This window comes from Littorina saxatilis, linkage group LG4, assembly GCF_037325665.1.
Source record: "Littorina saxatilis isolate snail1 linkage group LG4, US_GU_Lsax_2.0, whole genome shotgun sequence".
Classification (NCBI taxonomy): Eukaryota; Metazoa; Mollusca; class Gastropoda; order Littorinimorpha; family Littorinidae; genus Littorina; species Littorina saxatilis.
The window spans coordinates 69422619-69435647 of NC_090248.1; the positions used below are offsets into that span (position 1 = coordinate 69422619).

Consider the following 13029-nt stretch of genomic DNA (forward strand, 5'->3'; position numbering starts at 1 on the left):
AAAGAAGGTACTAATAGTGTCTACGCCCACGGACTTTTTATTCTTGAGGTCAGATATATATTTCCTACGTCACGTACTTCATGAATTGCCAGTGCAGGGATAGGGCTCTGGTCAGCAGACCGCAGCCGGTCACTACAGAAACTCTCAAGGAGAGGGTTAGAGAACTCGTTTTCAGTGGCTATATAATTAGATTGGGTAAGGAGGGACGCGGCGGACAAGAAGTGGTTGTTAAGCGTGTCTGGCGATGCCACGACCGAGGGCGCTAAAGACGGCTTACGCTGCTTATGCGTAACCTCGTTCATGGCACGCCAGAGGTGCGCTGTATCACAATTATTCGAAATCATCTGTTCGAAATACCTACGTTTCGAATTTTTCACTAAAACACTGATTTTGTTCCTCTGAAGTTTGTACTCGTTAATGTTTTTGTCCTTCTTAAGCGTGTCCCTAATTTTCATAGCCTCCATTATTTCAGCTGTAATCCACCCAGGCTGCGCCTTTTGTTTGACTCTCCTCCTTTGAATGGGGGCATGCTTGTCCACAATAGGCATAAACAAGCTTTGCCACAAGGATAAGGCATCGTCAGAATTATCACAATTATGTACAGGAGAAAAGTTGACATGACTCAAATCATATAAAAAGGAAGTTTCATTAAAGTTCTTAGTTGAGCGGTACTCAAAGGTGGTATGCTCGCCCTTGGCACGCTTCCGTGGTCTCCATGACAACGTGCACATGATGGGACTGTGGTCACTGAGACTGACATCAGAGAGCCGGACGTTAGACACCCTGTTTACATTATTGGTATAGATATGATCTAGTAGGGTGGAGGAGGTGGGAGTAACTCGCGTAGGCTGCTGCACCAGTTGTTGCAGTCCAAATAAATTGCAAGTTGACTCCCAGGATGTGTGTGTTTTAAAAAGATCAATGTTGAAATCCCCTAAAAGAATATAGTCAGATTTTGGATTTGCCGCAGTGACCAAGTCCATCATGTGCACAAAGTCATCATACCAGGCATAAATAAGAGGGATTTCTGTACAAGATACAGATAAGTATGGTAGAGTCTTTAGCACTACGCTTTAGCTGAACCCACATGCTCTCCACTCCCCCGGTCTCTAGATCCGGGCGCCGCGTGACATAAGGCAATACGTCATTGTGAACATAGATGCCGAGGCCCGTCTGGGGAGAACGAGTGGCGTCCTTTCGAAGAAAAGTATAATTGGGAATGGAAAGTTCGGAATCAGATTGCAAATTTAAGCGGGTTTCCGTGAGACCAAGGAGGTGGAGGCGCGGGGGTCCGCTAAGAAGAGAGAAGATGTCATGCAACTTGTTGCCTAGGTGATACACATTAACATGACCGACACGTATGCCCGAGGAAGAATTAGCAAAATCTCTCATAGGTTATAAAACAACGCAAAATTGAAATTAAAAAGCACTATTAAACGAAAGGGGATAAGCACAAGAAACGGTGTAGGTAACACGAAACAATACCTAACAAATGTAAGAACAAAAGTCAAAATAGAAAACAAGTGAAGACAAAACGGAAAAGCAAACAAGACTCAAACAGCCAGACGCTTTTGCCAAAGAAAATGAATCAGATGCACATGGGATCAAAATAAACCAAAACACGCAGCGCAGTTCATCAAAAAATTAATCGTCACACCGACTAAAGTCTTGGCACCACAATGGTGTGTTAACACGAGTGCAGCAGAAGCCACTAGAAAGCGTCACTAGCGCACTCAAGTCACGTTCAAACGAAGCGTGACACGCAAATGTCCGGGTTAAAACAACAACAGCAGCAATAAAGGAAACCACGCTGCAATATATGCTGTCACGGGTGGTAGGTACCACACAATTAAAAACTATCTCACCGAGAAGAAGAGAGCAAAACAATAATCGAGGTTTGAGGAAGATACGATCCGGAATTGTTCAGAAAGTCAAATACAGTGAATCATCAGTTCATGGCAGATTTTGGGGGCATGCATCACTGTCACATATACCCTTTTACGCACACACACATACACTCACACCCTTACACACACACGCATAAGCACACGCACACACACACGTGTATCGTTAATGCATATTGTAGCTTCCCATGTAAGGTGACGGCCAGCCGGCCCCAGAAGGGGGTGGAGGGCGACCGAAGAGCCACGGATACATGTGTGGGAAATTAAAGGGATTATACCCCTGAGGCATGAAAGGATGAAGGTGGTTGAATGGCGGAAATTGTGGTGCCGATGACTGCTTATGATAGCTAGCCGTGTCAGCCTCGACACTTGAGTAGTTAAGTTCCGGCCCTGATCGCGCAGCGTGCCTATCGGCCTGGTCTCTATGCGTGTCATTGGCCACACTCGGCGCCTTATCCTCATTGCCCTTGGTCTTATCACCATGGGAGACCGTGTCAGCGTAACTACGCCTGGGTGGCTGTTCGTGCGTAACATTAACACTGGCATCTCCGTCCGTATTGGCCTTAGTTTTAGCACTCTTGTCCTTGCCGAATAAGAAAGCCTTGACCTCTCTGAGGTGAAGTCCTAGACCCCTTGGGGTGAAGTGTACTTTGTCCTGTATCAGGCTAGGGTCAACCTTCCCCTCGTTGTTAGTAGACCAAACAGCGTCGTGAGGGAGAAAGGTTGTACCGTTATTCTTGCACAGATTAGCTAGTCGCTGGTTCATTTTTCGAACCGTAACTAATCTTTTCCACGGCCTCTGGGGTGGGATGGCAGAGACTGCGATATGTGCGTCAGGCACCTTACACTTGACGCAGTCCACGAGAGCACGGTAGCCGTCAGCAAAAATGGCCAGCAGTGTGGGCTGTGCCTCGACTGCAGCCACGTTGTTGGTGCCGACGTGTAGCACTACCTTGGAGATGTTGGTCGTGGTATCCAACTTGTTGAAGGTATCTGCGACGTCCGCTACTTTAGCACCCCTGAGCGTTCTGACCTGCACCTCGCCACCACGATGTAGTCGTTTGGAGTTGACGTTCTTCATGTTCGAGTCTCCGATGATGAGTGTGGTGGCGGAGGGAGGCAGCTTCAGGGGGTGCGTAGTGCGGACAGACTTGAAGTCAGCCTCTGCGGTGGTGTTGTCGCCTGCAGCCTGCGATGACCCTTCAGCCGTAGAGCCAGAGTGCCGGTCACGGGGAGGAGAGGGGTGGGGAGAAACAGGGTGTTGGGGGGGGGTGGGTGGGATGTGTTGGGAACCGGGATCGGAGGGATTAGAGGTGGGTGCGGGAATAACGGTAGACAGATGAGCACTGCTGTCTTGGGCATTACGACCAATGCCATTATCAGCAGGGATCTGGGTCTGGTTGGAGGCTGGGTCACACGCAAGGCAGGACTTTTTGGCGGTGACGGTGGTGGTCTTTAGGTTTTTCACCTTCGACTTCTGCTCCAGGCTCTGGTATTGTCTTTGGAGGGTTGTAATCTGCTCCCTCTGCACCAGAACTGTCCGCTCCAGATCTTGGACAGCCCGGTCCCTCTCCTGGTTGAGCACGAACTGCTTACTCTGAGCTTGGACCTTGTAGTCTTCGAGGTTTTCGCTCAGTTTCAGCAGCCGAGCCTCGAAGTCTTCGCTCAGTTTCAGCAGCTGAGCCTGGAGGGCGGCGGTGATGGTGTTGTTGTCGATGCTGTCCGTCTGAACAGAGACATGGTGGGGCTCCACCTCCTACTGACCGTCTGCGTTGTTAGACAGCCCTTCTTCTGGTGCTGCACCGACGTCAGTGTGCTCTGCTCCGTCGTCAGCAACCTCCACAGCCGCAGCATCTGGCACCTGCACTGTAGCACTGACCTCCGGGGTCGGGGACTCGGGCTGTACAGGGACAGCAGTGTCAGCTGCATCAGGGGATGTACCGTTGGAAGCGGCGGGTATGGGTGGAGGGGAGGGAGGGTCAACAGCTGGTGGACTGGCGACCTTAGCGTGTGTATCGTCCCCAGCTGTTGGGGTTTGGAGAGTGGGGTTGTTGTCCTCAGCAGGGGATGGGAGATTGGGATCTGAGGTTACGTCAGTCACCTCAGGGATGGAGGCAGTGCTAAGCGCGGTGGCACCAGACACATCAGCGTGGCGATCCGGTTTCGCGCCGTTATCCTGCTGCTCCTCCCTGGCTGCCCACTCGATGGCCAGTGGTGTAGAGGCGGACTGAAGTTCTGCGTTGTCGCTGCTGCTTCCGTTGACGCTGGCCGCATCATCTTGAATGGTACAGTTCTAGGCGCTCTGCAGTGATGCCGTGTGAGATGACATTTTATACGGCCAGTAATTGCAGCCATTTCGGCGCATATTTACCTTTCACGGCCTATTATTCCAAGTCACACGGGTATAGGTAGACAATTATTAACTGTGCCTAAGCAATTTTGCCAGGAAGGACCCTTTTGTCAATCGTGGGATCTTTAACGTGCACACCCAATGTAGTGTACACGGGGGGGAGTTCGGACACCGAAGAGAGTCTGCACACAAAGTTGACTCTGAAATAAATTTCCGCCGAACCTGGGATCGAACTCACGCTGACAGCGGCCAACTGAATACAAATCCAGCGCGCTACCAACTGAGCTATATCCCCGCCCCGCATTTGTGTGTGTGTGTGTGTGTGTGTGTGTGTGTGTGTGTGTGTGTGTGTGTGTGTGTGTGTGTGTGTGTGTTTGTGTGTTCTTTATTTTATTAACTACACTGTGTTCGCTTACTAAATTTTGTTTACTACATATTACTTGTCACGTTGTCTTACTCAGTGAATAAAATCGTCAGACATGTGTTTATGTATGTGTTTATGTAAGCGTGTATGTATGTATGTATGTATGTATGTATGTATGTATGTATGTATGTATGTATGTATGTATGTATGTATGTATGTATGTATGTATGTATGTATGTATGTATGTATGTATGTATGTATGTATGTATGTATGTATGTATATATGTAAGCATTAACGTTTGCATGTAAGCATTAATCTTTGTACGTGTGTATATTTGCATAACATGTCTTTGCAGCACACAGCCAGTTTGACATATTCTATGTTATTGGCGTCAACACGACAATAATTCTCGACCAACCACAGCCCATCTTTCATGTTTGGCTTCCTTCTCTTGACTTTAATCTCACATTCGTGACGTGGAAACGAAACTCTGTTAATGCACAACACTTCCATCTAACCCACTGACATTTTGACACAGTAAAAATGCGCCGCAGACTGTCTGCTTTAACTCGTGACGTCATCAGAAAGTGTGCAACCGCACACTGCAATGTAGGCCGCGCCAGGCGCAGGCGAGTCGAAACGAAAGGTGCTCTCTCCCTCCCTCCCTCCCTCCCTCCCTCCCTCCCTCCCCCCGTGTGTAGGGGAAGCAGGGCTCCTAATATGGACCACTTTTTGTTTCATGCTGATAACTAGCTTGTTTTCTTGCGAAGAAGTTTCATTTTGTGTTTGGTAGTCCTTCTCTCTTAGGTTAACTGTCAGGCCTAATTAGAGTAAAATAGCTTTGACAGATATTCAGCAAAAATTAAATACAGAAAAAATCACAAATGGTCCATATTAGGCGCCCAGGCTCCTAATATGGACCAGTAAAGCGGCCTTCACGAATCACCGTAAAAATCCCCCTATTCTTCAAAATAACATGATACAACTTAGTGTGCAAGTCAGACAAATTAAAAGATGCTTTAGATTTATTTGTTTCTGGTTTATGAGAGCATTATTTGAAGCACACCAGGAAACTAAAGAAGCTTATCAAAAACAGAGTGAAAATAAGTGAAATTATGAACTTCTACGAAAAGAAGACTATTTGTTATATCTTTTTGAAATCTCGAGGGCTAGTTATAGGTTATTTTCAGCAAGCTTCATAATGAATTAATGAAAATAACCTTTAGCTTTCAATTTCTTCGATTTGTTGAAGGTGGTCCATATTAGGGGACACACATACATTGAGATTTTGCTATTATTTTTTGTTTGCAGTAGAAACTCGGGATCAACACTGCTAAAATGTAACAAATACGGTCTTAGCTGTCATAAATAGCAACTTTTGTGTGATATAAGCTTTGGCTGTGGACAGAAACGAGTCCGTTTTAGGCGGCAAATTTAGAGTGGACGCTGCCAAAAATGAAAAAAAAAAGAAAAAGCCTAACGGTTTTGAGGTTTGTGTTTGTGCAACTGTTTTGACATGTGCAAGTTATCCAGAGGGGGTGAATACAGCGAATGAAATAGTTTTTAGCGCTCTAGCGCCGTTAGTTTGTCAGAACAGGAGGTGGTCCATATTAGGAGCCAGTCCATATTAGGAGCCCTTCCCCTATTTGGGTTGGATGCTTGGCTATTTAGTTCTTTCGTTGGTTGCTCGTTCATTCGTTTGTTCTTGTTGGTGTCCTCTTTGTGTTCTGTGATGCAATTTTAATGTCTCTTACCAAAAGTCACAGGCACGCCTATGTCGTGTAACATACAATCAGGGATTTTTCACAGACGACATCCTCTTACACCTACATCCTGGTTTCGTCAGAGATGACACAAACATAACGTTTTTTTAAATGCACAGATCCACTTAACAACTATGACCGTGTGCATATTTTGCTATACGATAAACATTCTCACAGACAAAGTGAGTCAGAGAGTACACAATCCCGGCTCAGTAAACAAGTCGCGTGAAGCGACTTAAAAACATTTAGTCAAAATGTCGGCCTGAAACTAAATGATCAACACTGAAAATCAGTCATCACGGCCGAGACTACATGTAGGAAGCATTGGCAAGCCAAAGACCAAGACGTGTCACGCCCTTCTCCGCGAAGTATGCCACACACACACACACACGCACACACACACACACACACACACACACACACACACACACACACACACACACACACACACACACGCACACACACACACACACACACACACACACACACACACACACACACACACACACACACACACACACACACACACACACAATTTCACTTAATATAAAAAGCAAAAGGTTATCCACACGCATTCACGTGGTCTCGCTAAGTCCAAAAATAGTTAACGTTGATGCAAACAGACCGACATACCGATAAACAAACCAACCAACAGACCGACATACCGATAAACAAACCAACCAACAGACCGACATACCCATAAACAAACCAACCAACAGACCGACATACCGATAAACAAACCAACCAACAGACCGACATACCGATAAACAAACCAACCAACAGACCGACATACCCATAAACAGACCAACAAACAGACCGACATACCGATAAACAGACCAACCAACAGACCGACATACCGATAAACAAACCAACCAACAGACAGAGAAGTAAAATAACCTGATAAAAAGCGGTAGATCGCAACTTTGTTTAAATTTGATACAAATTTGCACAATAATTCCAGTTTCCTTTTGGTTGTAAATGAAACGTCGTTAGTATCGACAGAGACAAGAGGGAATTCCATCTGTTGACTGGGTCACTTGATAAATGCTTCCGGAGTCAAGATGACTCAGATATATATGCAAGCTATTCCGTGTTTGGCCGTTTGAATGGCCGATAGGGTTAGAGGGAGACAATGATATGTGACCCTCCGCCACGGAATGAGTCGCATGTCACCTTTGCATGATTTTCATATTTGTACATTTTCCTAACGAGTTTTTTATGCTCTATTCAGTGGTGAAACCCGTTTTAGAAAAGAGCTAAAACTGTTTGAGTCATAAGCCTGTGACTATAAGGTGACCCTCACACTGTTACCAGACACTCCCCGGACTTATATTAAGCCTAGCGCAGAACCGCGCGAGGTGACATGCGACTCATTTCGTGGTGGAGGGTCACATATTTCCAATTCAAAAACCACATTGACAATACAGTCAGGACCGAACCAAAGAATAAACAGTACTTGCTACGAAGTTCGAAGTAATAGAGTAAGCAATGCGGTTGCCACAGTATCACGGTGCCGCATCAACGTTCTTAACAGCGCAAAGGTTCTTCATCAAATAAGGTTATACACAAAAAACATGAGAAACAAAGACAAACACGAATACCCCCAAGGATGTACGTATCATTTTTAATAAAGATCCGGTCAGTAGGTTTTACCATGAAGTCGACAGTTCAGCGCGGTGTCTAATCCACATATTCTTTGTTTTAAGCACACGTTCAACGTTAAACAACGCACGCCTATACATGTATAGATTAAGGAAATAATAATTATACACAGAAAAAGTTATGTAACTTTTGCGACTCTTGTTCAAAGAGAAATAGATAGTCCATCGTTTGGCATAACTTTGAAGGAAAGTTTTTAGAGGTATCAAGCTGAAATTAAAGTACTGTAATCATTTTCCGGAGCCATAGACTGCTGGGTAAAATTTCCAAAGCACAAACAACAATGCCGCCTTAATTGTTTTTAACGGGGACAAAACGTCTTCACAGAGAGTTGCCTTACACGGAACTTCTTCTTCTTTGTTCACGTGCTACAACTCCCACGTTCACTCATATTTTTGCACGAGTGGATTTTTACGTGTATGACCGTTTTTACCCCGTTCATTCAGGCAGCATACGCCGATTTCGGGGGAAGCATGCTGGGTATTTTCGTGTTTCTATTACCCACCGAACTCTGACATGGATTACAGGATCTTTTCCGTGCGCACTTGGTCTTGTGCTTGCGTGTACACACGAATGGGGATAAGGCACTAGCAGGTCTGGACACACGTTGACCTGGGAGATCGGAAAAATCTCCACCCTTAACCCACCCGGCGGCCGTGGCCGTGATTTGAACTCAGGACCTTCCCGTTAGGACGCCGATGTCTTATCCACTACGCCACTGCGCCCGTCAAACACAAAACAAATAAACGCCCTCAAGAACGTGTACATTAATAACAATTGTTGTCCTTAAAATCCGTTTAGTTGTATTTGATTCGAGGTGCCAGACACACGCATAGACACGTATACATAAGGAGGTACATGTCCTCCCCCCTCACACACACACACACTCACACACACACACACACACACATACACACACACACACACACACACACACACACACACATACATACATACACACACGCGCGCGCATGAATAACGCTGCTTATTATATTCACAGCTCAACCCATTACTATGACTTACATATGAACACGACATTATGATACACTAAGCAATCAGACAAACAAAGGCCTCATGTTCAGGATGCTGTCAAGTGGGTGCACATGGAATTCACTTCCCGGTTTATATACAATAGTAGTGATAGACAATTCAAAGAGCGATGCAACTTGTCAAATATCGTGGACATACTACTTGTGTCAGTTGACACAGTCGTTGGACATGGCGGCTGGTTGTGGATTACGCGCTGTCTTCGTGTTGCTGGTGCTAGTGATCTGCTGTGTAATTCCGCAGTCGGTGGAAGCAAAATCATTTGGTGAGTTAACGAGATAGGGAGGTTGAGTATGTATCCGTTTGAAATGTTTTGTCTGACAGCAGCAGGGAAACAAATCAGTCAAAATCTACTGTTTGACTATTCTGTGTGTGTGTGTGTATGTGTGTGTGTGTGTGTGTGTATGCGTGCATGTCTCTCTGTGTGTGTGTGTGTGTGTGTGTGTGTGTGTGTGTGTGTGTGTCACAGACCTGGGAACCCCTGTTTTGCACTTGTAGTATCCATAAGTAAACTTCGTGTATTTTCAGAAAAATGAGCGTAAAATGAGCGTACACCTCAGCTCACAGCATTTGAACATCCATGATGCAAACATGTTTCACACGCGTTCGTTGCACCGTTGTTCAAGTGTACCAATGCATTTAAAGCAAATGCTTATTTCAATGTTTACTGACAAAAACTGTAATCAAGTGTCAAAATACTGGATCGATCGGCTTCGGAATGCGCTTGTGAAGAAAGGTAGTCGTGGAATTTTTCTCGTCGTATTTGTTCCCACTGACCGTACTGCTCGTATTCTAGACAATCATGTTTTCAAAATACGGCGAAATCGTATTGGTAATTCCCAGGTCTGTCTGTCTGTCTGTTGTTCTGTGTGTGTGTGTGTGTGTGTGTGTGTGTGTGTGTGTGTGTGTGTGTGTACACAACTTCACTCAGTAATAAAGAATCTCTCTCTCTCTCTCTCTCTCTCTCTCTCTCTCTCTCTCTCTCTCTCTCTCTCTCTCTCTCTCTCTCTCTCTCTCTCTCTTTTGCTCATATTATAATTTTGCCCTGATTAGGTGTGTTTTTCATTTTTCCAACGATCAATATTGTATTGTTAAAACACAAGAAGAAGAAAAAGAAGAAGAAGAAGAAGAAGAAGAAGAAGAAGAAGAAGAAGAAGAAGAAGAAGAAGAAGAAGAAGAAGAAGAAGAAGTAGAAGTAGAAGTAGAAGAAGTAGAAGAAAAACACAAGAAGAAGAAGAAGAAGAAAAAGAAGAAGAAGAAGAAGAAGAAGAAGAAGAAGAAGAAGAAGAAGAAGAAGAAGAAGAAGTAGAAGAAGAGGAAAAGAGGAACCCATAAACGTAACTTTTGTACTTCTCGCCTATTTCTTGATATTGCTGTAAATATAAATAAGTAAATATTATGTTTTACTTTATCTCTCCTGTTCCTGTCCTTATTGGTCAACTTGAAGCTAATTATACATTTGTTCAATATTCGCATCAGCGTGATTTTTCTCCTGCTCACTTTCGTTTAAATCGTTTTGCTATTATAACTTGTTTTTTTCGTCTGTAACACCATTGTCCATGTCGTTTGAAAAATAAAGAACTGTTAGATTGTTTGTTTTTTGTTTTAAAGCAAACTTGGTGAAAACAGTAAGTTTGGGTAGGGGCACCACAAACTCGTCGAACCCCAAGTACATCTATGAAACGGGGCCCGAGTGTGTCGCCTTCACTTCAAGCAGTAGCCAAAAGCCGTACATCGACGTGGGTCTTGTCGCTACATCAAGGGTTCGCACCGTCTTGATCTATCTTCCAATCACAGGTAAGCGGACATTTCCAAATCAAATAACCAAAGGGACGTAAGCGCTCTATATGCAAATATAAACAACTCTCATGATTTGGACATTGTCAAAGTCAACAATAACGCCTTTCAAAAAGCAAAATATATAATATCCAGCTTATTGATCTACACGTGACCAAAATGCGAACTGTATCAATACATTTAGTTAACCAATAATATGAATGTCCCACACTGCAGATACATAAACAATTGTCCAGGCTTGCTTTGTGATACCAGTTAAACCCACAACGCAGACACCCCCAAAATCAACTTCACAAAAGCAAGGTTCCTGTGTTAAAATCGAAACAAAAACACCCAGATGAGACAAAATGGAACAAGGTTTGCATGTCATTGGAAAGAACAATCAAATGTGTATCTAAAACAGTCCGTTCACTTATTTTGTCGAACAATGACAATATGGCATGCTGAGCGATGAAGGTGTGGTCTGCGTTAACACTTTTCGTATCATTGCATCTGCAAAATAAATCAAGTCAGGTATATACATACCGGCACGGTTGGCCTAGTGGTAAGGCGTCCGCCCCGTGATCGGGAGGTCGTGTGTTCGAACCCCGGCCGGGTCATACCTAAGACTTTAAAATTGGCAATCTAGTGGCTGCTCCGCCTGGCGTCTGGCATTATGGGGTTAGTGCTAGGACTGGTTGGTCCGGTGTCAGAATAATGTGACTGGGTGAGACATGAAGCCTGTGCTGCGACTTCGGTCTTGTGTGTGGCGCACGTTAAATGTCAAAGCAGCACCGCCCTGATATGGCCCTTCGTGGTCGGCTGGGCGTTAAGCAAACAAACAAACAAACAAACAAAAGGTATATACATGCTTTAGACCTGAGTAAAAAGGAACTTACGTTCTAAGAGCTGAGGTGTCTCTATGACTATCCAGGGCTGGATGTTTGAAAAGATAGGACTGACATTCAAGTACAGAATTCTGCACAACGAACTCGACCGGAAACCCCACTTACACTGCGTGTATGACCTTGTAAGCTTCATCCACCGCCTGATTCTTGCTGTGGTAACTTCCGGTTTGCTATCTCAGGGCTGAGCATACTTTATTTTCAAGAGAGATTGAGGGGAAAAAATAAACGCCTCGGTGGAGATTCGAACTCAGAACCTCGAGATTACGGAGCAGATGTCATAACCACTAGGTTACTGCGCCAATTTTGAAAAAGAAGGAAAACATGAATATGAATTGATTGTATGTTATTCATAATTCTTGAAGCATCATGATTTATATATCACTTCTATCCGTCTTTTGTTCAGGAGGCAACATGCTTATGGGGGAAGTTCGCGATTATTTCAAAAGTTTTGAGCGACCTTGGAAGTAATTCCCTCACTTTTGCATGCATGGGTTGGAAAAGGGGCTTACTTTGGAAGCAAACGAGGAAGTAACTGAGGGTAAATTTACTACAGCGAGACCCAGGAGTACACACGCTACTTCCAAAGTTTCTGCGTGTAAAATAGCTGTTCTTCAGTTTTCGGGGTCGTCGTTGACAACAACGACAATATCGCATATTTAGGGTCCTTACCCATCCATTGGAAACCTTCAACGCAGACTACGATTGCAGGACATTCCAGTTTTAAAAGCAGTTCATTCCGCAATGATCACAGACACAATATCGAAGACGTGCAATGCGTCAGTCGAGCAGCTGTCGTAACTTGGCTACACACTTTGCACCATAGACATGACTACTGTAGTGTAGTGGTTAGAGATTCCAAATTGCATTCCTACACTCAAATCTCGCCGGAACTTTATTCTATATTATTTATTTATTCATTGTATTGTATTTTGTAGGGCTCGCCTGTCAAATGGTTGTGTGATGTGTCTAGTGTGTTGGCAAAGTGTTTTGTGCTTGTCACCTCTCGCTTTCAGCCCTCACCGCTGGCTAGCACCGTCCTTTTCAGGACAACGCGAAAAGAGAGCAGCTGCTTGCGTCAGTCTCTCCTGCCAGTACATAACCTCTCCACAGCAAGCCCTTTGTAGTGCCTCCATCGTGGCGACAGGCGTGAACTGGGTACCGAAAGGCCCCAGGCTGAACTACAAGGACTCGGAGGTGGTTGGCCCCTAGACGTGTGGCATGCAGGCCCACCGGCGTGTGGATACGCCCTGGTGCCCA

The 13029-nt window shown here is 44.9% G+C and overlaps 1 protein-coding gene across 1 annotated transcript in view; it reads left to right on the forward strand.

Annotated features, from left to right (window-relative positions):
- Positions 1–9217: 9217 nt before the first annotated feature.
- Positions 9218–13029, forward strand: part of LOC138965496 (uncharacterized) — a 76891-nt gene continuing 73079 nt past the window's right edge. The window contains exons 1-2 of the mRNA XM_070337670.1: positions 9218–9353; positions 10700–10885. Of these exons, the coding sequence (XP_070193771.1) occupies positions 9260–9353; positions 10700–10885 (280 nt within the window). The 5' untranslated portion in view covers positions 9218–9259. The remainder of the gene's footprint in view (positions 9354–10699; positions 10886–13029) is intronic.